We start from the raw sequence: 25,155 nt of genomic DNA, 5'->3' as shown, positions 1-25,155 counted from the left end.
CAGCCCTGTCGTTTACAGAGAGCAGAGGAGTAATTAGAGGGGTTGTTTGAAGAGGGAGTTTAACTGATTAACAAAGGAAGAGAGGGAGAAAGGGAGTGCCCGAAAGATGGGAAGGAGAAGAAGGAGAAAAAGGCGTGAGGTCCCGAAGGAGAAAAGAGAGGAATAGAAGAATGTTACAGGCATTTCAATGAGGCTGCATCCTTTTCTCCTCTCCTCTCCTCCCTTGATGACTCTTGGAGAACTGGGAGACTCTTTCAGCTTTTTCTGTTTGAGCTGGAAGCTCAGGAAGGGAAAAGGGAGAGCTTTCTGCAGCACAAATACAGTATAAAATACAAGTTTCATGTCCAGATGCATTTGTTTGCATTTCGAGTCCCACTCCAATCATCTATTGATCTATATTAAACGGTCTTTTAAATAAGAGTATGCCGTTTTAATTCCAAATCAAAAAACCTGTGTAGTTTTCTAGAACGTAGTTTCCGCAGAGCAGCAGGAGTTTACTAGAAAATTCACCCGTGAGTTGTTGGCGGGGAATAAGGCTGAGCGTATTTCCCATTATCCCTTTGTTTACACTCTCTCCTGCTATCTTACAGATCTCCACAACCCCAAACTAACATTATAGGTGCAACATAAACGGCGAGCAATAGTGGAGCGCGGAACATCGATCTAATCGTCTGCAAGTGGATGCATCGGAATGGAGCGGAGCAGGGGGCTTGCGGCTTGCTCATTGTAGTTTGTACGTAACAACTGCAAACTTTTTCTAATTACATTTTTCCGTCTGCTCCTGATTCATATGATTTGAACAAAGAAAAACTCTAAAACACAGATTTAATCTTAATTTTCTTTCTATATGTCCTCCATCGTGACAAAAATGCTACAAGAACATGTTTAAAACACCAAAAAACATGATTTTCATCAGAGTAGGTCTCTAAACTGCAACAAATTAAGGTCTAATGTTGTTATTTAAAGCATGGAACCGTTTGGGATTTTTTTTTCTATTAATCTCTTGCTGCCTCAGAGGTGTGCAACTATAGTAGGTTGTGAGTGAGTCCGAGTGTCATGGCAGAGGGCAACGAAAAGAAAGGAGGCAATAATCAAAATCTAAACAGGCTCTCAGTCTAAAGGATGCGGGTTCTGCTTCTGGGTCTATGGGGACACACAGAAGAGATGGATAATTGAAAAAATGACAAGGAGAGCGCGGGAAGAAGAGAGAGCCTGACACAGTCCGCCTCCTCCTCACTCCCTCTCAAGGTAGGAACAAAGCCCAACACTGTTTATCCTTGTCACTGAGCATTACCACCTCACCCTGGAGCTGACTGACTTCCTGTCTACCCCCCGTCACACACACACACACACACAAACACAAACACACACAATTCATACTTTCTCTTTTTTTTGTCATATCTTCAGCAAAATGCATGAGAGGTTTGGCGGTTTCTTTTTAGCCCTTTAATTTTTGTCTTAGGCAAAGTTTGCTCTAATTGCCTTAAAAGTAACATTTTTGTCTTCTTTCTTTTTGATGGACCGCACAGCCAACCTGCTCCCATAATGCTTAGAAATAGGAGAAGAGCAAGGGGAGGAGCTAAAGAGTTTTGGAAAGAGAAGAGAGGAGCAGAAGACAAAAAGTACTTGAAAAAGAGAAATGGAGGGACTGCCCACTGTCCTGAGTGCGTTGTTTGGATGACAAGGCCGGCCCTCCACGGCAAGTAAAAGGGCCCTATTGTTTGTGGTGAATACCCCTCCTCCAGTGGGCCTGAAGCAGGTCCAGGGGCCACGTTACAGCTTCACACTCCAAAACTTTTTGGGTTGAGCTCTGCCAATAAACAATATCTGTTTGTGAAAGTTCCTGCAAGAGAAGCCTGAAAGCACCAAATGTTTTTTAGGTTTCTAAATATATCTTTGCTAAAGTTACAGTTTTGCATACAGCTTTCCACATTTTTTGAGTTCTTCAGTAGAATGACATCAAATTTTATTTTGAAGGATTCTCTGGCTTTTCCAGATGATGTAATGGAACAACTCTGGTCATAAACTTAATCAATAACAGGAAATGCAGAACCTTTCATCACAAAAGTGTTACGGAAACCAGAGTTTAGTCACATTTTTTTAGAACACAAAGGGATTTTACTTGATGTGATTAAATACTGACAAAATATTTGCCTTGCAGGGTGGTAATTGTTCTTGAAAGGCGTCATTTTGTAATCCTTGAAATGTTTGAGGTTTTCTCAAACCTGATAACAAGAAGAATCAGTCAATTTAGATATAAAGTGTAAACTGTACAAATATGAGAAGGAGTCTCATTGCATCCTGCCGTCATCCTAGGAGGAACCACCATGAACAATCAAGCAGGGACAGAAATAAGTCCACTGGGGTCTGAGCTGCACTTGTCATGTGGTTTCTGCTTGTGCATGCGTCTGCTCACAAACGCAGAAGGTTATAAAACACAGCTGTCGGTGACAGCGGCCAGAGAGATGAGAAGAAAAAGAAAAAAAACAAAGACAGGACAGTGGAAGGCCAGTAGGTTCAAGTGGATGCCCTCCATCCCACCTCCCCACTCCTGCCTTGCTGCCTCCTTCCATCTGACGCCCCAGTGCCTCAGAATAAAAATGACAACACATTTAAAGAAATGCCCGGACACACACCCAATCGGGGCACTTTGCTGGAAAGTGTGAGAGGCTGTTATCGACCATATTTCGTTACTGATTTCACTCATGTTTGAAATCACAAAATAAGGCTTTCACACTCGAGTGGACAGACCCAAAACCTTTCCTCTCCATCTTCTGCGTCTGTCTGTCCACCCCTCAGTCCGGAGCCGAACCCAATTCATTGGCTGCTCAGTCAGTACCCCTCACACCCTTCACAAACTGTCAGGATCCCACGCCATACCCAAAAGCACACACACAAACTCACTAACCTGCACACACAACCAAAATTGCCTTCATATCAGAGGAAAGAAACTGCCAGCTAAGCACTTTTACTTTGTGGGTGAAACGACTGCCTTGAACAAAACAATTTTAAGGGAATTAAAAGATGTTGACAGCACAACGGCTGCAGATCTACACCTTCTAAAGGGTTAAACACAGTTATTTAATTTGTCTTTCTTTGGAGTGTTTAAACCTTCATTTGATCTATAGAAGATGATAAAAAAATATCCAACAACTTAAAAAAAATGAGAAGAAAACAACAACAAAAATACCAAAAACTCCCTTTGAATCGTGATGCAACTTTGTTTCCTCTTTCACCTCTTCTGCGCAACTCCTTGTCTTTCTCCATCACACTGTGCTGGTGTCGGCCCTCTCCAGAGAGCAGCGAGCCAAGCTAATTAGCATAACTCTAATGAGTCCTTTCATTTTTTTCCTAATTAAACAGTCTCCTCAATAATACATGAAAACAGGACACTGCACTATTCAATTACATACATATGGGCAACAGCCAAGCACGTGCCTTAATCTGTATGTGAGCATGCCAAGTACCAGCGTGTTAAGTGTGCCAGCCATGTGTCTGCCAAGTCGTGCATATGTGTCGGTGAGTGCCAAGTGTGTCTATTGTAGGGAATGTGTGGCAGGTCGCAGAGGCATGCTATGCATCATGCTGGGTCCCTGCCAATTGCCACACTGTCTGCCAGCTGTGTGCCCAGCCGTTCTGTTGGTGGCACGCATGCCACAAACAATTAAGAAAACTGTAGCCACTTAAGCCTATGTGGAAATGCAGACTTAGGAAGGATAAAGGGCGTTAAAAATATAGACAGACTTGAATTTGTAACATTTTCTTTCAGAAAACTCAAACAATTAAAAAAGAAGAAATGTAATACAGCAAACTGGAGCTGCTGATCGTTACTTAGGAGCAGATTCGATCTGATTCACAACCTAAGATCAACGATTAACAGATCAAACCACAATAAAATATGTTTAAATTGTTGATAAATTTTTGTTCTTTTCACTGAATGTAAGAAAATTCAAATATATTTTTAAAACATAATCGTTTATACCTTAATTTATACCGTTTATACCTGGTGGTTATAGGTTAGTGCCAGTGTAAGGCAGCGCAGCAGCCATCAGTGTGTGCATGGGTGACCTTGACTGTAAAGTGCTCCAGACCCCCAGGAAGGTTTTTAGGTGCTATAGTATAGTACAGTGTTCCCTCATTAATTGCAATAGTTACGTTCTAAAAATAACCTGCTATAGGTGAAATCTGCAAAGTAAGATTACAGATTTTTTTAAACTCCTCACTTGCTACACCTTTGTCAGACAGACAAAAACCTTTTCTCACTTGTCCCTCTTGTTTAAAGTCTCAAAGTTCAAACCTTCAAAGAAAGATGAGTCCAGTATTATAGAATGAAACCAAAGATCTGACGGAAAGTAAAGACTTATGCAAGTCTGGCGAGCTGAACACATTCTGTACCCGGCATTAAGGAGATTGATTGACAAGGTCAAAAGCCAATCAGGACACAAACATTAGTTTGCTGAAAGAAATGTGTGAAACAGCAAGACTGCAAAAGGTAAACTGCGCAATAAAGAAGTATATGCCAATATACCAGCCCTACAACCAACAATATACTACAACTGTGGTTCTGTCATCTTACAGTGGTACTGTTGAAGCATTATTTTTTCTATGCTATTCTGTGCTTCTTCTTTTCAGTCACCATCACTACATTTTTCTCCTTTATGCCTGCGTTCAGTCTTTTCTACAGCTGCTCATCCACAGACTTGCACTATTGTGAAGTTTCTCCTGAATATGTCATCTGACAATGTGACACGCACGCACACAAAGTAGACTGATACCATCTCACACTGCCAGCCAAACACAGGGACCATCTCTGAGCAACCAATCAAAAACCAGATTAAATCTCAGAGTTTCTTTTCCCCTTCCGCTCAGATCCTCCCTTCTATTATATGTAGAGAAAAGAAATATGATGGGGTGGGTAGTGGAGTTGGTGGGGGTCATTGAGTAGTAGGTGGGGGCCTGTCAGCATAGACTGAGGTTTCTCCAGAGAAGTCGAGACACGAAGAGGAAGTCTTCGTGCTCAGCCTGTCTGCTTCTGCTGCTCTCCCTCCGAGGGAAGGGAAAAATCTAATTATCGAGCTCCTAAAGATCTCATTATTGGCTCCTGCTCATTTGCATGTGTGAGAGCAGCCCAGCAGGATACAACCTGAGGACGGCCATTTTGAGCCTGATGTGAGGCGCTGCGGACTGTCACTTATAGACACGACCACATTGAAGGGTTTGCTTCCGTCACACCAAAGTTCACTAGCCTTTGTAGCCGAAATTGGTGAAATAAAGGAGGAGGAGGAGGAGGGTGGTCATGAAAGAGGGAAATATCTGTATCCGGATTTAAGTGTTGACTCTCAGTAAGTCAACACTTAAAGGTCTTATAAACAGGCAAAGAGGAACCGTCCTGCACACCTGCACAAATACCGTACCCACAGAAATGTGTGTCTGTTTGAGAATGTAAGGGATCTAGACACACACACACACATCTATATTCAACTGTGTCTGTGTGTTGATAGGATGTGTGGGGGCCATTGGAGCTGACAGCTCAGACAACAGAAATGAAGCATTTAAGCCCTGGAGAGCATAGAGATGCTAGCCAGGTCAGGCAGCAACAAACAAGACAAACAAGAAGAGATGGAGAGTGCAGAGGAGGGGTGGTGCGCCATTTGTATGTGTGTTTGTGAGAGGGAAGCCGGGGGAACGTTGGACTCTTTCATACAAAGATAGGGGTTTGAAGCAGGTCAATCTAATGTGAGTTTGACCTGCGTTCTGCCGCGCTCACATGCACTGCTCCATTTGAGACGAGCCTTTTTGAGACACAAAGATTTCACCAAAGCAACAATAATAGAGGCAGGAGTTTATGTTTACAAAGTTTTAACTTTAAACTTCAGTGGATTTCTACTATATATGTAATTCATTGTAGCAAAAGCCAGCTTTAATTCTGTTTAAAAAAAGGACAGGACGAGTATTGTACATGCTTTTATTTTGATGCCTTTAAAAAAAAAATTTGCTAAAATGCAATATCACATATTTGTGATGTCGCAAATCCGCTGGGTGGGCCTCAAGCTCCCTGCGCTGAGCTCTCAGCATCAGGGAGGGAAAAGGGGGGCGGGGTTGCTTCAAGCCAACAGTCCCACCCACAACTCAGGTGAATTTCTGGAGAACTCCTACGATTCAGCAGAAACTATGTCCTAGAAAACAACAGGTTTTTTTTGCAATTCTTGAAAAAAACCCCAGCCTATTTTTAATTAAAAGACCACTAGGGAAGCTTTTAAAATAGATCAGGAGATAATCGGAGTGGGACTTTTAATGACTTATATGTGTTTATAGGTTATAGGATCTTTATTTTCTGCATCCATCTGTCTGTCACACTGACTTCAGAACGGATCCAGCTGTTTATCATGTGAAATGCCAACATGGGGAATTATGTGGTACTTGGAGTGCTTCTCTGTTTTAATAGCTCCACTTCTATGAAATCAAGCTAAAAGTCCCAGTTCTGCAGAGTCGGCATATTATATAAGAGTGACAAACTGCCAAATGTGATGTTTTGTGTGATAGCAAACAACAAACATTAATAGTAATGATGCATGTGTCCTGCCTGTGTGTGAGTGTGCTCTTTAGCAGGGATCCTGCACTCTAACTAACCCCAGTCCCTTTGCTTACTATGGAATTCAACTCTGAAAACAGCTCGCTGCCCAGAAACACTACAAAGGCCTTATTCACACACACACACCCCCACATTCAACACACTCACAGAGAGAAGCGCAGATACTTGCAGACAGAGAGCAAGAAAGGAAAAGGAAAGTATCACACAGTGCAGTTGACGTGGCAGATTGGTTAAGAGAGAGAAGAAAAGAAAAGAAAATGCTGCAGCACTCAGCAGTTTAATGAAATTAAAAATTATGAGAAAGCAGTTTTTTCTTGGGTTGTGCCTGTGCGTGTGCTCTGACCTGCACCGGGCTCTGTTTGACCTCGTTGCTGCCAGGGGAGTTTAGTCCAGAGGCCTGCTGGAGCAGGAACTGTCTGGCTGCTTGGAGAGCCTGTGAAGGAAAGAAGTACAGGGATGTTCAGAGGTGCATCGCTCAACATGAACATTTTTGGTAACTTTTTTAAAGTTTCAGAGTCAAAGTATAAAAAAGTGAGCGCAGCTTGACAACAGCAAGTGTCTTAAAGCCAAAAAGATCCAATGAAAGTTTTGATATTTGACATTTCATACACATTTTCTTTCTTTTTGTGTTCCATTTTCCTCAAATTTCTTACTTTTTGGTGAGGGATGCACAGTTTTTGTGCGTCTCTCACACCCATATGCCCCGCACAGCTTTTTACTCCCTTCACCTGTAATCATTTCGCCAGTGAAACCATTGCTCACCAGCTCACTTTCCATTCCTTCACTCTGCCCTTGAGTGTTGCTGATTCATCCCTCCACACCTGACCAATGAGCCGTTCCATGTGCTTTCTAAGCATACCCATCTCCTTTTTTTATTTTACAGCTTCTTTATTTTTGCCTTAACTTCCTTCCTTTCTTGTTGAATTGCTTGTCTGGGTGTCAAAGACTGAACTGCTCGATCATCAGAATAAATCACTCCCAGAGGAAACGCTGTTTTCGCTGGAATGTCCGAAACTGCCCTAAACAAAACAAGAAAACACAAACCCGAGTGCCGCTTCACACCAACGACAGGCTGACACAATCACACACACAGCACAAAAGTACTGTACAAGCACAACTTCATGATTTGGGGGGGGGGGGGGGGGGGGGGAGTTGGGACAGCAGGATGCACATTTGCTTCCTCTGACTCAAAAGGGAAGGGTTTCTTAGTAAATATTGATTTATGAAAGTCCCTGTGTGTGCTTGTGTGTGCGCGCATTTGTGTGTACTGCAAATTAACGGCCACCACCAGAGATGTTCTTTATTCTAAAAGCTCTTACACAATCATCCAGCGGTGGAAATTTGTACGACTCAGTGGTTTCACCGCCAGACAAAACTGAAACAGCAGCAAACAAAGCCCACCGTCACTCATTAAACCAATTGTCAAATTAGAGGCAAGAGTACATTTAGTAATGTTTAATTAGAAAAAGAGAGGAGAAATTAGACGGAGCGAGAGCAGGCCCGAGCGCAGTCCGGACTGATGAAAACCATCTGTATGGCGCACACTTGCTGCTTTTGCTGAGACCGCAATTGAAACACACAAACGGACATGCCTGCAGACACACACTCGAATTTTAGCACTTTGACAAAAATCTTGGGAAGCCCCTCCCTTTACTGGGTTGACCTCAGCATTAAAACTAGCACAGACACACAAAGCATACACGCATATGCACACACAGACAAACACAACCGCCCACTTTGTTGGCATGTGGTGTGAATTACTCCTTGAACACCCTGTCTGCCCAAGAGTGAGTGTGTGCGTTTGTCTGTGTTTGTGAGCACGAGTGTATGTTGGCAGGAGTTGAGGAGGCATGTCTGGCAACAATAAGGGACAATTCCACCCAAATTACCACCCTGATTACCACTATATTAAAGAGCCATTTATGGCTTTCATAAACGCTACAACCAAGCAGAGGTGATGCCTGTCTCCTCTCCTGTGCCTGAATCCACAGATGTGTGCTCTGAAGACAAGAAATGCTAAAAACGCACTTTCCCTCACAGAGGCCTATTATAGGTTGGAAATGCGTATTATACAAATTTGACACAGCTAAGAGGCAAATTAATCTAATTTCCCTTTAGAGCAAAATCTTTTTTTTCTTCCGTCTTAATTTGAAATCTTGAAAAAAAAGAAAAACTCAAATACATGAAAGTTCTTAAATCATTTCTTGTTATTATTTTCAGGGAAATTCTTTTTTGTCATTTCATATATGTCAAGAACAAACAGATGGGGGGTGTGGTCACTCGTCTAGATCTAACAAATTTGTCCAGTAGGCCACGCCCATAAAAACAGCTGATAGAAAACACATCAGGTGGGGCATAAAACCTTGAGAAGACTGCAAGCAAGTGGGAATCACTACATTGATTTTTTTTATGTCAAAAAAAGAAAAACCTAAACCAAAACTTCAGCTTGAATCTATCTGATAAAAGTTTTTGCAGATAAAAAATGTTTTTTACTTATAAAAGTAAAACTTATAAAAAAGTTATTCAAAAGCAATGAAACACACTGAAACACGGAGAAGACTATTTGTACAATAGTTTAAAAACATTTATCATAAGACACTATCTTCTTTAAGATATAATCATTAGTATACAACATTTTTTACAGAATTATTTTCTTCTGAACATTTAATGCTATTTTATTTCTTAATTTTTCTTTTTCGAACTGCTGTCAAACCTGGCGAGTCCTTCATTAGCTTTGATAGTTTGGTGACTCTTGGACTAAATGTTTCCATCAGTTTTAGGAGGTTTTTTTTTTCCAGCTGTTCCACTTACCTGTCTTCTTTACTTGCAGCAGCTGCTTTCAGAGCTGCAATAGGCCCTCGGCCTGTTCCAGCTGCTGGCATATAGTGCTCAATCACTCGCATTTGCAAGTGAGAGTCAAACACACCTGAATGTAACCTGTGTGATCCAGCAGTGCAGTGCTTACATTACCAACACCAATCTTCTAATTCTTTAAGCAAAATTATACTTAGCTTTCTTAAAAAAAAAACCAACAGCACTTTACAAGAGAAACATTTAAACGGCAGCAAGTCTAGCAAAAAAACGTCTTGTTTTACCACAGTCTTCTGTGCTCAAGCACTTCTCATCCCACTGTGTTGTAGGTAGGAGCTTGTAGCCTCTGGGTTATTTAACATGTACTTGGACACCCTGCAGTTGCAATTTCACAGACAAGAAAAAGCATAAATTTAAAAAAAGAAGTTAAGTTCTCAAAAGCTATTTTGGTGAGGATTGTGCCCTTGAGTTTGGTTTTGTCAGCTATTTTTCTTGGTTTTGATCATTTTCTTTGAGCGTTCCCTCTGTTGGTCACACCAAGTTAAAGTTACCAGTCATCCACAACTGTCTTGATTTCACCCAATTGTCCTCAGTCTATATAAGTATCTGGTTTTTAAATCTCGCTGGCCAGGTCATCTGGTCGGCTTTGCCACCTTTTTGTCTCTCAATGGTTTTGGTCATGCTTAAGTTTATTTATTTAATGTTTAGGTTTCTGCCACCAAGCCCAGTCTCCTGCAGTTTGGGTTATATAACTCCAGTTACAGTTACTAACAATTCTATTTTTTTCCTTGAACAGTACATTTCTCTTGAAACTTTTGAACTTCTTGAGTCACATCACAAGAAAATTTCAATAACTATCGCACGGCAATACAATAAATCATCATTTAATACTTGGCGTTATAATTATTTTACCCAATATAAAAATTCCCATACAAACTTAGACAGTTTTCTAAATGATCTCTTTAAAGACCCTCTCAGAAGAAAATTGTTTTTTAACATGTTCCTCTTGCATTTTTCTAATGATGGAGGACATACATAAATAAAGTTAAACTTATTATTGCATTTCTGAGTGTTTCTTTATTCAAATCAATGTGAAGCAAGAGCAAATGGAAAAATATAGTTGAAAAAACTTGTAGCAGTGATGTAGAAGCTACAGCAAGCCACAAGATCCCTGCTCCGCTCCATTCTGATGCATCCACTTGCAGACAAATAGATCCATGTGCACACCTTGGAGCTGGCACCTGGCTCAAAACTTTATAGCTGGATAACCCCATTATTGCTCACCGTTTTGGTTGCACCAGTAATATTAGGTTAGGGGTGTGAGGGGCTCTAAGCTAGTAGGAGAGCATGTCAACAGATGGATGTTAGGGAGAGGGGGTGGGGTTGCTCTGTGTTAGCAGTCCTGTCCACAACTAAGAGGCATCTTTCTAATGCAGTGTTTTTCAACCAGTGTGCCGCGGCACACTAGTGTGCCGTGGGAGATGGTCAAGTGTGCCGTGGAAAATTGCCCTCATTAATTGATCTAAAAACATTTCCCATCTCCAGGAAATCAGCTCTTTGTTCATCCAAACAGGTCCTGATAAAACACTGAGGAGTTAGGAATATGAAAGATCATAAAATACTTTTTTCTTTGTGTTTATTTGATTCTATTAAAGACATTTTTATAAGAATGACGGTAACACGATTTAGCTGCAGCTATAACTGTTATCTGAAAAGTCCCGCAGCTTTTACTGTCTCCACGACTCCACCAATCATTCTTGAAGGCTTAATCACATGTCATCAGTCTGACCAATCAGAAGTGTTTAAAGTATTCACTTCCTTGTTCCAATTTAGCTCATAACTCACTCAGTTCCAACAAAAACACCAGCTAAAGCTCGTCTTTAGCGGTGTAGCTTTCCACAGAATCCGGTATCAGACCGTGGAACAAGTGAACAAAACCATGAAGCTCATTGACGCGAGTCTTTCTGCCGTTTTCTGGCAGTTTTCACACTACATCTCCCATGATGCATTGGCTTAAAGGGACAGCGCTTCAGCATACAATGAGTCGTCCTTGTTACATGTCTTGAAACCACAACGAACATACAGTTTGTATGTAACTTAAGTTTTATTACATCTTTTAGGAAAAAATCTGCAACTTCCTGCTTTTTCTGCCACAATTATCACAAATTGTGGCGGGGGGGGGGCTGTAGATCAAAACAGACTGAGTTTCTGCTTTTTTTTTTTTTTGGGGATGCTGGTGTGCCGCGGGATTTTTGTCAAGGTTAAAGTGTGCCGTGGCTCAAAAAAGGTTGAAAAACACTGTTCTAATGAATCCTGCCGCTCTGAAGAAACTATGTCCAAAAAAACGACACAAGTTTCTTGTTTAGGCTATGTTAAAAGACCACTAGAAAAGCTTAGAAAATAGTTGCATAATTGGAGCGGGGCTTCAATCAAATAATTTTAAAAAAAGTTTCATTATTTTAACTGTTAGAGAAGATCAAAACTTGGCATTCTCAGTCACTGAGGGGGACGCACATCTAAATGCCACCTGCAACCAAAGCCAAAAACTCTCATGTCTACTTTATCAAGAAGAACCTCTCCTCTTTGACCCTCCACCTTTATTCCTACTCTTCACACTCATTCCTTGCCTTTTTCCTCATTGAGACCCCCAACCACTCTATCAACCCCTCAACTCACACACACACACACCCTCGCAAGCTACTTTCCCCCCGAACTCCCCGTTCCCCTTGTGGCATTCTTGGGGGCGCACTGCACCTTTAAAGAAAATATGAGGGAGGCCTAAGAGGGAGGCCCAACAACAGAGTCTTTGTGCTGCCGCTGAGCACACATGCATATACACACCCGCACGCACACACATTTGCACACATCAGTGGTGTCAGACAGGTTTTATTAGAGTGAGAGAGGGAGGGAGGGAGGCGGAGGAAGGGGAAGGAGGGTGAGGAGGTCACTGCTCAGCTTGGAGGCCTGAGAGAGCCCAGAGAGAGTGTGTGAGTGTGTGTGTCAGTTCGGTGTGTGTGAGTTCTTCTGACTTGTCATCGCTCCCCTCTGTAAATCATCGCCTCTGACACAGCCTTTAATAACAGGGCATTTTTTAATTCAGCAGGGTCAGACAGGCACATACATGAATGCACACACAAGGACACACACACAACAACATAGTAACGACTACTTTCTGACTCCCTTCACTAAAACTCTTAAAAGTGCCTAAAATAACGATGGTGAATGGAATGGGGAAAGGAGGGCTGGAGCATCGATTAGCAAAAGAAAACAGGTTTGGTGTGAAGATACAGGATGATTTTAAAGCTCGTGTGTTAAAACTCTTTCCTTTAAAAACAGGTTTTTGCTTTTACTGAAGTAGAATGAGATGAGTGGATATAAGTTCAGCCCCAATAGGAAGAAAATGAAAACAAACAGGCCTGCCTAGCTTGGTTGGTGTGTGCGTGCTTGTGTGTGTCAGAATCAGGTTGCTAAAGCAAACAGGTCTGTGTGTGTGTGATGAATTTGGTCTCTAATCCGCCCCGCATGTTTGGGTGATACGGGGAGAGAGAATGCAGGAATAAGCAAAGAAATCTAAACAGAAAGGCATAACTAAGGAAGGGGAGGGGGGGGCAGAGGGAGAAAGAAAGAGACAGGTGGGTACCATATGTTGGAGTAATCCGTCAGCACTGACTGAGGTCCATTGTTGATGGCCAAAACGAAACAAACCCCCCCCCCCCCCCCTTCTAGCATATCCCCCATACTCCCCCCATAGACAAACAGCCCCTGGGGCAGACAGTGGGCTGTCCTTGGGGGAAGAAGAAGCAAGAAGTAGAGGGAGTTAAGAGGGCAAGGGGGAGGCAGGTGGTATCAGATTTCCTTACTTAGGCACACATGAAGAGGAGAAAAAGAGAAGGAGAACAAGTCAGGATGAGAGGGAAGAGCAAGCACCAAAAGTTAAAAACTGGGTTTGACTAGATCAGGGGTCTGCAGCCTTCAACGCAGGGACAATTGTGTTTTTGGTATTTTAAACATGTTCTTGTGTGGCATTTTTGATAAAAGAGGAAATATATTAAGAAATTTAACCTCGAGAATGCATTTCTGAGCATTTCTTTGTTCATTAATTAACTGTTGTGAATCAGCAGCAATCTATTGGGGAAAAAAAACTTGTAGGAGAGACACAGGAGCTACAATTGGCAGCCCACGAGCTCCCTGCACCGCTCCATTCTGATGCATCTGCTTGTAGATGACTAGATAAATGTACGTCTTTGTTTTCCTAGTTCCATCTGGTATCTGGCTCAAAGCTGCTCCAACATTGCATTTTAACTGCACCTGTAAGCACACTGAAACTGCACCTCTAGGCTTATGGGAGTGCGTGTATATAGATGGATGATGGGGCAGGGATACTCTGCGCCACAATTTAGAGGCAAATTACGCACTAAAAAGGAGCACTGAAAATTAATTGAATTTTCAGAAATAGAAAAATCCTCCTTAAAATCTAGTTGACCTTCAGTATGGTTGAGTTTACCGACCCCCAATTAATTCTCTGTGGCCAATGAAGCTCAAAAATCTGTCAAGATGTTTGAGTCCGACTTTGTTAAACTAAATACTGAACCCTTGATGGATTGTTGGAGCATTATGGCAATGCTAGCAGAAGCCTTGCAGAGTTATGTGTTACTTTACTTTTTCTTTTTTAACTCACTTTAATTTTAGAGGTACTTTTTAAATCAAAACTTTTTATTTTTCTTTAACCAGGGAGCCTCAATGGAGGGTTAAAAGAGCTACATGTGGCTCTGGAACCTCAGGTTGCAAACCCCTGGACTGGATCATGACAGTCTGAGGTGAGGATTCCCTGGGCATCAAACAAATATTCCCGCTTACAGGCTCCAGATTGAGTGGGGGCAAAACTTGTAAAGCTGCTCTCTTTTCCTCCTTCTGCTTTTTTCCTCAGGAGAGAGCGACAGACTACTAAATAGACTCGGGGTAAAGATACAACAAAGAACTCGTCACACCCAGCTGACCCTCAACAGGTCTGCATGCTTTCTGATTTTGGATCAGTGGGAGAAACTGGGTTCAGAAAGAAACAGTGGATCCCCCCTTCTCACTTACACATACACTTCCCGCTTTCTAAATCTCTGTCCTCAAGCGCTGTCATTGAAGCTGAAAGCCAGGCTAGAGCTGAGGAGATGCTGCCATCCTCCTGGGTCGTCTCCGTGATCCCTTGTATCTGTGTGCGCTGCTTGTCCTCACCAAATATGTCTTCAAACTCCATAAAACCAAAGCTACTTTTATTTACACTCTTGTACCTTGTTCTTCACCGTTCAGCAGCTCTCAGCTTCCCTTATCTTGGGTTTCTTTTATTCTTAAAACTCAAAGGATCGTGATCAGAAAGAAGATGACACCAGATTTAGATGTATCTCCTTCTGTAAGGCATGTTAATTTGCTAAACAGATAAAGACGTGCAGCTAATTTGACTTCTGCGGTGCTCACGCCTGGTCTTGTGGCGCATATGTGTGTTCCAATCACTGTGGAATCTCACACATCAGATGCATCACTGTCAGTCACAACAAAACCAGACTGCTTTTCTCAGTCATTCTCTTTTTCACTACCCTCCATCTATTTCATGCTACTTGTCTCTTGCCTTTTACTTGCCGTCATGACATGATGTATACCTCCAAAAGAAGTTTACTTGGCATCTTTTTTTCAAGTGCCGGGTCTTTCTTGTGCTCTGATCCCTCCCTTCCTCTCTCATCTCTACAAATCTGTTCCCCATTCCCTCATTCACCACAGTAAATTATGAGTGAAGATCGGGAAAGTCTTAAAATAGATTGCCTTGGCTTACGAATGGAAGCCTTGTGAATGCAGCTGCTGACCTCATGGGATGACCCTCACTTTCCACTTAGTGTCATAAAGAACACGTAAATGCTAACTAGAGGTGAACTGTTTACCTTACAATAGACACCAAGAAGGTTTTTTTTCTTTAAAGCCTCCACATATAGTTTTGAACTAACAATAAAAATGGATAAAAACGATTTACAGTCTCATAGAATCCATTCCACAGCAGTCATCAATAAAGTGGAGTGGAAGTCTTGAGTGTGACCAGAGTTTAAAGTGAATGATTTCACTTTTGTTCTTAATTTCCACCAGACGTTGAATTCAGACAGACTTTTGTAGGAGCAGAAGTGTACGTTGGTCTGCAGCTACGGAAAGGGGAAAGTCTGCAGAGCAGATAGCAGCAAGCACAGGAAGAACAAGCTACTGCTCCCAAACTGAGAAAAGAAAAAAAAAGAAAAAAACAACAATATTTTTTTAGTGCAAGTCATTACGTCAGCCCTGGACTAATTTATTTGTGTATAGTTGACACAACAGTGTCATTAAGGAAATGGTGAAGGGGGTGTATGCTTCAGAAAAATCTGGGGTTTGGTTTTCTTCAGGGTAAACACAGCAAAAGGGACGGCTTGAACAAATCCTTTCTAAAGCCTGTCAATTTCACGGCGGGTTAGAGATAAACTATGCCCTAGCAGAACTTCTCTTTTCTACTGAGTCTACCTCCCATTTGAAGCTCTTTTTTCTGATTTTAATCAGGTCCTTTCCCCCCTCCCTTCATCAGTTTTCCTGTCGTTTGTCATTAACCATGGGAACATGGACTTAAAACCAGTTGTTCCTCAACATATTGAGTATAAGCGGCTCAAATCTGTCCTCAATTTGTTTCAGATGCCGCCAAGTAGAAACAATCTGGGACACCTTGGAAACCACCCACCACCGGCAATCCCGTTCAGCTATTTAATGTAATGTTTCCGCAATATAAAGGCACCGTTTAAGAGCTGAGGTTTTAAAACGGCTGAAGCAAGCTTCCCTGAGCCCAGACTGACCATTAAAGAGAGGAAAGACCGCATGCAAGAGCCAACGCAATAAAAACACAAACTCCAAAAGAACTTCAAAATATGCCGTAATCTTTGAAAAGCCTGACCGATTTTTTCTTTTTCTTTTTTTTTCTCATATACTATTTTTCACAATTGGGGACCTGTTGTAAACTCGGGGGATGCTGTCATTTTCCAGATGGTTCTCTTCATTTCCAAACTGTTTGGTGAGACTTGTCTCCTTTTCAACTCCATCCCGACACTCATCTAATGTTTGCATTGATTCACGGGGGTGTATGCGTGGTCATAAAAAAGGGCTGATGGAATACTCTGGACTGCTTTATATCATAGGCAAAAATATGGAATCCCACATGTAAAAGAAATCTATAACCTCCAATGAAGATTTTTGGCTCATTTTTTTGTCGGTTGACGAGATAGGGCAACAACAAATCAGACGATTAAAGATAATGATGAGGTGAGCAGGTACGGAGAGAGGAACTCCCTTACTGGGAATATAAAAACAGCTCCTTCTGTACTGCGGGCCACATCTCAGTCCAAGCGGCTAATTGATGGCAAATAGCTCTACAGCAGTTTCCTTACACACACAGACACAAATACACGTCATACATTATATACACATATGCCGTTTCCCTGCGGTTTTCAGCACAGCTCATTTGGCAGGAGAGGAAGGCCTCACTCTAGACAGACCCAGCCCAGAGAGGAAAACACACACAGACACTCACATACGGAAAGTGTGCCTTGTAATATTTAGCTTTCATTTTGCATAAAGTTGGACAGTTAAGTTCTCTCGAAAGACAAGGCTACTTAGGTGTTAGGTCTTAGTTGGGTGTCCTCCAGAGTGTAAGCTTTTTCTCCTCCCCAACCCGAGTAACTTGTGAGAGGAAAGCCTGTGCGAGGCCAGACTGATGAGGCTAGAACTAGCCTGGCAACCAGGCCTCACATATGGAAGCTGTTTAACTCTTATTATTAATAACCAGCCCCCTGAAAAAGAAAGAAAGAAAGCAAACTAATAACACATGCAAGACACTGCCAAGATTCAGCAGGGAGACAGAAGGAAAACACATGCATACACAAACAGACTGCAGCCCTGTGCACACATACACACAAACACCTACACACACACAAAGGCAAACGTACACAGTCAGACACCTATTGGTCCAACAGAGGAACACACTTCAAGCGACTGGCCTGTGGAAGCATGAGCCTACGCCTGCATGCTTTGATGAAAATAAAACTTTCAAGTTTCTCGGTTCAGAGGGTTTTTACACCTGGTTGTGGCGGTGGGGATGGAGATAGACACACCCTCACACCCACCCTTACCGCACACACACAAGGACACACAAATACAGGAAATGGGCTGGCATTCAACAAGTTCAACTTTTATAAAAGAACAAGAAAGTTCGACTTCCCCCAAACGAGGAACGGGGTGGAGTGTCCTTTAGAAAAAGAGAAATGAAAACCAAAAAAAAAGTACTTGGCTATGATTTAGTAAGTGTTTCAATAAGCACTTTTGTTTTACATATTACCCTCTTAATACTTTTTTAAAATCTATTATTTATCTTTTATGTTGTTTACATGTCTTTTTTTAATAAAGTAAATAAAGGTTCCCATTAAAAAAATTCAAACTATCTAAAAAACAGATAAAAGTCATTTTAAGACTATGTGTATTCATTCAGCTTCAGTGTTTTTTCTTAATGAATTTAACAACTCTATTTTGTTTTAATTTTAAAATAAACCAAAATAGGTCAAGTTTTAGGTAAGTAACAAGCTTGTAACACTAAAACTACCTCATAAGGAACCTTAATTTGGCCATAGGCTTTGAAAATATAATCCAAGCAAATTCAAGCCAAAAAGTCTCCGAAAAAGTGTGGCAACAAAAAAACAAACCATAATCCTTTTACACCTGTATTTCATACATGAATAACAGAGACGAATGTAATGAAATAAAAATGTGCTCAGCACATCCATAATTTAAAAAACCCGTCTTACCTTTAAATTAAGCCCCTTCAAAATGTACTTTTTACTTATTTTTGTGATTTTGTTTTTCCTCATTTCATTTTTTTTGTTATGGAAATCTTAATTAACAAGACAATAAATGCATTCTGTCTATCAGATGAAAAAAGGCTGCTGTGCTCAAGAGGAAGGCAGAAAGAGAAAGAGAAGACCTACATTCCTATCCTCCTCCCCGTTGACTCTAATCTCTCCTTTAAAATGGCTCACACAAAGAGCCGGTGCAGACTAGCTAATTAGCAACACTTTAGGCCTCTGCAGATTTATATGTGCAGTGTGTATATTAGCTTGGTCATTGTGTGCATCCTGGGATCTCAAACTGTTTCCAGGGTAACTGCTTGCCTAGCAGTTGTGCAAGTGTTGCACACTTTGGTTTTGCTCTTGTTCCCTCTGCTGTGTCCATCTCTTTCTGTGAGTCCGGAGTGGAAGAATGGATGGGAGCTGAAAGGAAGGAGAGGGCACCGGAACTTTGATAGGAGGACCCAGCGTGAACTGTGTGGTTGGGTTGGCTGGGGGGTCTTGCAAACTGATGCTTTATTGTATCAGTGCCCTGCCCCTAATGAACCTTGAAGCCCATCGTCTGAGCACATGTCCATTCAATCCAGTTATGACTTGTGCTTTTTAACCCTAGGAAGTGTTAGGGTAAGAGCACACTTCTGCTGACCACCATCACTGATCAGTAACGGGGATGTGACCACATAGGCTGGTGGATTTTAGTGTCTGATCAAGGCTTCAGTCTCCATAGTGATAACTAACTATTTGACAACTTAGAGTCAACAATTGCCAGTTTTTTTTTCCTCACCCCTCTGAATACAGAGGATTCTTTGTGAGAAGTGTTTGTCTTGGATCATGCATGAGCGTGTGTGTGTGTGTTATTTACCCGACAGAACAACCTGACCTACCCACTGAAGTGGTTACAAACACTTCCATGGCAACCAAACCAAACCAAGCCCCTTCAGATACCCAGGTATGAGAGCATTACTTCAGTTTCCACAACAGAAACGGCACAAACACTCACAGATACACTCTGAACAATCTCGTCTCTGCTGCCTTCTGTCTGTTCTCTGACTCGGAGGTTCTTGATTGGCCATGGCGGCTGTGCGTGACTGTGTCCATGCTGGCTCATTTGACCAGACGGACCATGTCTTCAGACTATTTACTCTTTGGCTATCGCACTTGTAGCCTTATGGCATTCTTTCCAGACCAATGTCTTTGAAAAAAACCCACAAAAGCAAAGCAAATAAAAGGACACTGGTAGTGTGAACAAATATCTGCTCTCCAACTCTCATGCGGCACTTTTGCGATTATTACACGGCCTAGCTGGAAAAAAGCAGTAAAACCGTTTTGTAGATGCTCATAAATACAACATCTCAGCATCTCAGAATTAGGTCTCAATGGGTGGAAAAAAAAGAAAAAACTGGAAGTCTGTGGAAGTAATATGAAAGCCATCACACTCCAACAAACCTTTGTTTGTATGTTTATTATATAGCAAAGTAATTGTTATGAAATTGGGTTTTCACTGAAATAAAGATTAATGAAAGCAAAAATGGTAGAGGAAGGATAAAGAAGGCTGCAGGTGATTTCAGGACTTCAAGAGGAAGTTGGTGTTCTATGGGCTTCTTTGTAAAGTTACGGCATCGGCAGTGGGTGTCCTGTGATGCTAAGCAACCCAACTTCCCCCTCCTCTGTCTCAGCATGACCTCTAATGACCCCTGCACTCTGCTGACCTCTCACATAAAGAGGAAGGCCCGACCCAGAGCGGGTTAGAGCTTTTAGGAGGTGACACCACTCAGGGAGAGGCACAGGACTGATTTAGTGTCCGGTAGGATGCAGGAATGGACGATCTTGTCAGCAGGACACAGTTGACTACAACCGGTCATGCACAAGTACAGGAGTTTAGTATAATAAACTGTGTATATCACTAAAATTTATCTTTTTAATTCTTTCCTTTTAAAGCCTTTCCTTCCCCTTAATCACCTCTGGACTCTTGACCTGAGAATGAACTCAGGGAAGAGCTGGGGGTCGAACAAGACATAGCTGTCCCGGTGACCAGCATTCACCTCCAATTATTTAGCAAAGCTAAGGAGCCAGATATTCCTCCGATGCCGCCCCTCCACCTCCACCCATACAATTATTGAGTCTAGCCAATCTAACAGGAAGTCATACGTTATCTGAATCTTCCAGCATCTTTTACCGTCTGTAAGCACACATACGCCGCTCATACATCTGTCCCAACTCACACAACTGCACACACACACAAACGCACTTATTTTCAGCTATCTTTCATCAGTGTTTGTGTATATCTGAGATCTGTATCGGTTCCCCCTGATCTCCAGTCATCACTGTGGCTCCTTAATTACACTCTTCATTAACTTACATCAGCTCTGAGCATGTGTGTAACCGCCAGTATGTGCTGGAGAGAGGGGGGACACACAATGACTGCTGGTGTGTGAGTGGACACACGAGAGAGCGAAGCCAGGGAAGAACAGGAGAAAGAAAAAAAAAACAGAACATGACAAATGGGGAAGGGGATCGAAGCTCCAAACCAATTTCTAAAGCTGCCTTTTTCTCAACCAATGTTCCCTTTCAACCTCAGGGGAAAGAAGACCACTACCACAATCTGCTCCTCACTTTCTATTTGTGTGGAGGAGAGCCAAAGCGGGAGAAGAAACGACAGAGAAAAAGGAAAAAAAAAACTGACTTGGAGGACTGGTTTAACCGACTGATGAGTGGAACTCTCAAGAGGAAACGACACCTCTTTGCCCCCATCTACTCTTCATTCCTGCTACAGCAGTAACTGCTGGATCACTAGAGGCAATTAATTGATGAAGCAGAAAAGGGAGGAGACAGATTGGGTGAGAGGAAAGAAGGGGGCGGTGCAGTGCTTAAAACGTGGACTCACATCTGCAGAGAAGAAAAAAGGTATGGAGACTTAAAGACCTGGAGAGAATTGAAGACACCTGGTTCTCGTCAGGGCACCCTCCTCCCACCTACACACTCACACACACACACACTTTGAGGTTTGTTAGGATTTATCCTGCTTACATTTCTCCACTGCTATGCATCATTTCACATCCACACCCGGCTCCTCAGCAAAGAGCCTTACCCTCTACACTCTCACTTTTCCACTCCTGCCCCTACACTGTCCAGCTCCGCTCATTGTTTTCTCTTCCTCGCCCCCTCCACCCACCTCGATGATGGGGCAAAACTGCCCCCACCTCCACTTTCTGTCTTCCCTCTTTCCTGCTCTGTTCTTTCTGGGGAGGCAGACAGGCCACATTCCACAGGGAGGCCCAGGCGCCCTTTTCTGACACGTCTCAGCATTACACCCCTCCCTTATCCCTCTGTTTCTTCTTTCCAGCCTCCTAATGCCCCCCATCTTCCCACCCCACCCTGCTGGCTTTTTGCTCGTCTTTTTACCTTTGATTCCTTTGACTGCTCTTCCCATCTCAGTAGCCCCCGCCCTCCGACGCACACACCCAATTCCTAATTTTAACACAGACCAGCAAAATCTATCCATCCATCTGTCTGTGAAAAGTAGACACGGAAGACAGAGAGGCCAGTCCATGTGGTTTGATGGCTGACAATGACGGTGATTTCTCCCAGGTTCACCAGGGCCGCGAGGAAAAGATGGCTTTGTGTCCCGACAACACAGGGCTGTCAGGCCTTCTGTGTGTGAGGGGAGCTGGTGTGTCTTTCTGCTCCAGTGCTCACCGGCATGGTGTTTAAGCACAAACAGTTGTCTGCACAACACCTTCAGGTAAGGGACTCAAGCGTGGAGGAGGATGGAAAAGAAGGAAGAAGAGGTCTAACCGAGACATTGAGGTGATGGCTCGGGTTAGAACTGAAGCCTGTGTGGCCACACAACACGGCTGCGTCAAAACCGAGTTAAACCGGGATGGAGGTGAGCGTAAAAAGAATCAAGAAAGGACACCATTTCACCAATTTTTCTAAAAGAGCTTCATTGTTTTTTTTACATTTTTTCCCCATTAAAAAAGGCAGATAGTTTAACTAGCTTTTCAAATGTATGCCCTTGAAATAACTACCAAAAAGTACAAAAGGGAATGCAAAAACATGTCACACTTGTTTTCCAAACTCCGATAAATACAAGGAAACCATTGTAAAACCTTTTCTGTACTTTACATGTGTAATATTGAAACCATTTCAATGTCCTGTAAAAATGTTCATGATTTAAAGTTAACGGAAAAGCATTTGGAAAATTTCACATTTAAATATGTGTGTTTATAAAAACAATCAATAAAGCAGTTGGTCTTAACAGCACTTTCATGTTCTCCAGGCAGCGAAATACCATGAGGAAGGAAGCAAAAAGTGAAAGGCTGCTAATACTAATCAGGACTGACAGGGACTTTTAAGAATTTAACAGCCTGTGTGTGCCAGCTGGCATGCTACACACAACAGCAATACTCACTTCCCTATAAAAGTGCATCTATAGAGGCAAATATCAAAAATATCTGTGTATACAGAACCAAAAGCTACACCCCAAAACGTTAATGCATCAAACTATTTTTAAAGAGTTAAACTGAAAGTGTAAACTACACTAAATGGCTAATTGACACAGACAAAGGTGGGTGTAAACATTTTTGTGACCTGAAAATTGGAATTTGGAGGAAAGGTTGTGCTTGTTTTTCACGGTCCAGAGAGGATAGAAGGAAAAAGAAGTCAGTAAGGGAGAGGAAGAGGAGAAGATGGAAAGCGAGAGGGAGCAATGTTTGTGGTTGGTAACCCGCTCAAGAGAGGAAATACCAGCATGTACGCACACACACACACATCTATATACACACATGCAGGTGCAAAAACATAGAGAGTGCACAAAAAAAAATCCCAGAGAATAAAGACCCGCTTTGTATGAGCTAAAAGTTTAGTGTTAATACATGTGTGTTTGTGCATGTGTGTGTCCTCTGCTGAAGGTTGCTGAGGAAGCAGGGTGAGGAAGCAGTCAGAAAGGGGAGCGGGACAGGAGTGAAGGGCTTTGAGTGTTCCTCATTCACCTAAGGCTCCATAATTATAATTAGAGGGAATAATTTTAGCAGCAGGGAGGAAACCCAGATTTTCTTCCCCCTGGGTTTCCTCAACTCAAAACTCAGGTGGTGTCAGAGAGCCTAGAGCTTACACTGACCCTGTGTGACGGGTGGATACCACTTCCATTACAGGCATAGTGAGAATGGTTAAATCTGTCAGCAACTTCAGCAATTAGAAACACAAAACATCTGTAACTCTACAGATCTTCATCATTAACTACCTCGCAGAAATGACTAATATAATAATGTCAGGATTATATGTGAGTGCGTGTGGCCTTTGGGAGGTTCAGGTTCTTCAGAAAGCAATCAAGATACATTTATTTAGAGAGAATTTGAAGGAAGGAAAAATTTCCAAGATGTTCCAGGAAAAATTTGGAAAATCAGGCAGACACAGTGGCCAGATTCTTAAAATGTGTGTGAAAAAGTGTGTAAGTTTTAGAGGAGTGATAGAAGAGATGAATCACTTAGATTAATTGGCAAGAAAGGGATCTGATGTGTTAAATACATGCAAACACCATGGATCAGTGAAACTAAAAAAAAAAAAAGAAAATAAAAAAAGAATCAAGCGAGCTGACTTTTAAAACAGTGACATTAACACTTCTGATCCTTAAGGATCCAAGCCTAAGTGGAATTTGTGCAGGCCTACACATGCAATACTGGTTTCTATAAGTTAAAAGTACTTCCTCCTATTTCTCGAAATGTAATACCAGTGGGAACCTGATGCTGTGATTCCTTATAGCAAAGTGTGTCAAATTGGAATTAGTTGGCACATCATAAGAGCGGTAAAATGTCGAGACAACCTGTCAGAGCTTCAAACTGCTGGCGCGAGCAAGACTGACAGTCACTACAGGCTGGACAACAAACTGTTGTCACATCTGTGCGTTACGCAACACCTCAGTGTGTACATGCTGTTCCACAAAATGAGCCCCGCTTATGCATTTAGATTGCACGCAAAGGCGTTGTAAAACATGTTAACCAGTAATGTTGTAGGCATGCATGGCATGCACACAAAAGTACACAAAGGGTCCCCAATCAGTAAGGAGCACAAAAGCATGCATACACACACACACACACACACACACACACCTGTTGCTGTTGCAGGTGCAGTAGGTCGACTGGACTAATCTCTCCATTGACGTCTCCATTGGACCCGCCCTCTCTACCTCCTCCTCCATCTGACTGGCTGCTGAGGCTGCTGACTCCGTTCTGGTTGGACGGTGTCGTTCGAATGGTCTCAGATGCTGATTCCACCATCATCACTGGCACCTGAGAGCAAAGGGGGGAGCGGACACGCAGATACGGTTAACAAAAGTAACCAGGGCCGACTGAGCAGAATGCCTGCTCCCAACGGGTAAAACAAATAAAGCAGCAAAGTAAAGCAAATTCAAGCACACACGGAAAGAGTCGAGGGCTTACACTCGTGCATGGGAGAATGTGATGTGTGTGCGTACTTTTATTTTGTGCAGGATTCATGTACATATGTTTGCGAGACAGCAAAGCAACACCTGTGCCAGAAACTTTTTACCCCTCTGCATGTGAATAGGTGTAGTGATGTGTGTGCATGGATTAGCATCAGATAAGCAGCAAATCTGAACTGACAAGGCTGTTAATACTGTGCTGTAAACTTAAATGACACACACTTTTTTTCAGTAATCAGAAGTGGCATGTGTGCGCTGTGTGTGAGCCAAGAGCTGGCTGGTCTTTGAGAAAAGATCTGTGTGATGCACCTTCAGAGGGCCTCTCTAATTAGAGCGTGTTCCTTCCACAAAACCCGACAAAACGAGTCGTTCCTGGATGTGTTGTTGTTTTTGAGAAACAACGCCTGGCAAACACACAGGAGCATTTG

At 42.4% G+C, this 25,155-nt stretch overlaps 1 protein-coding gene across 3 annotated transcripts in view; it reads right to left on the bottom strand.

Annotated features, from left to right (window-relative positions):
* foxp4 (forkhead box P4) overlaps positions 1-25,155 on the bottom strand; it is an 86,433-nt gene that overhangs the window by 30,739 nt on the left and 30,539 nt on the right. For all 3 annotated transcript variants that reach the window (XM_023954651.2, XM_020702951.3, XM_078946701.1), the window contains 2 exons: positions 24,396-24,575; positions 6,936-7,025 (listed from right to left, as the gene is read on the bottom strand). In XM_023954651.2, coding sequence (XP_023810419.1) covers positions 6,936-7,025; positions 24,396-24,566 — 261 coding nt within the window. In that variant the 5' untranslated portion in view covers positions 24,567-24,575. The remainder of the gene's footprint in view (positions 1-6,935; positions 7,026-24,395; positions 24,576-25,155) is intronic.

The sequence above is a fragment of the Oryzias latipes genome, chromosome 5, assembly GCF_053564925.1.
Source record: "Oryzias latipes strain Hd-rR chromosome 5, Olatipes_Hd-rR_3.1".
Taxonomy (NCBI): domain Eukaryota; kingdom Metazoa; phylum Chordata; class Actinopteri; order Beloniformes; family Adrianichthyidae; genus Oryzias; species Oryzias latipes.
This window is presented reverse-complemented; position numbering and strand designations above follow the sequence as displayed.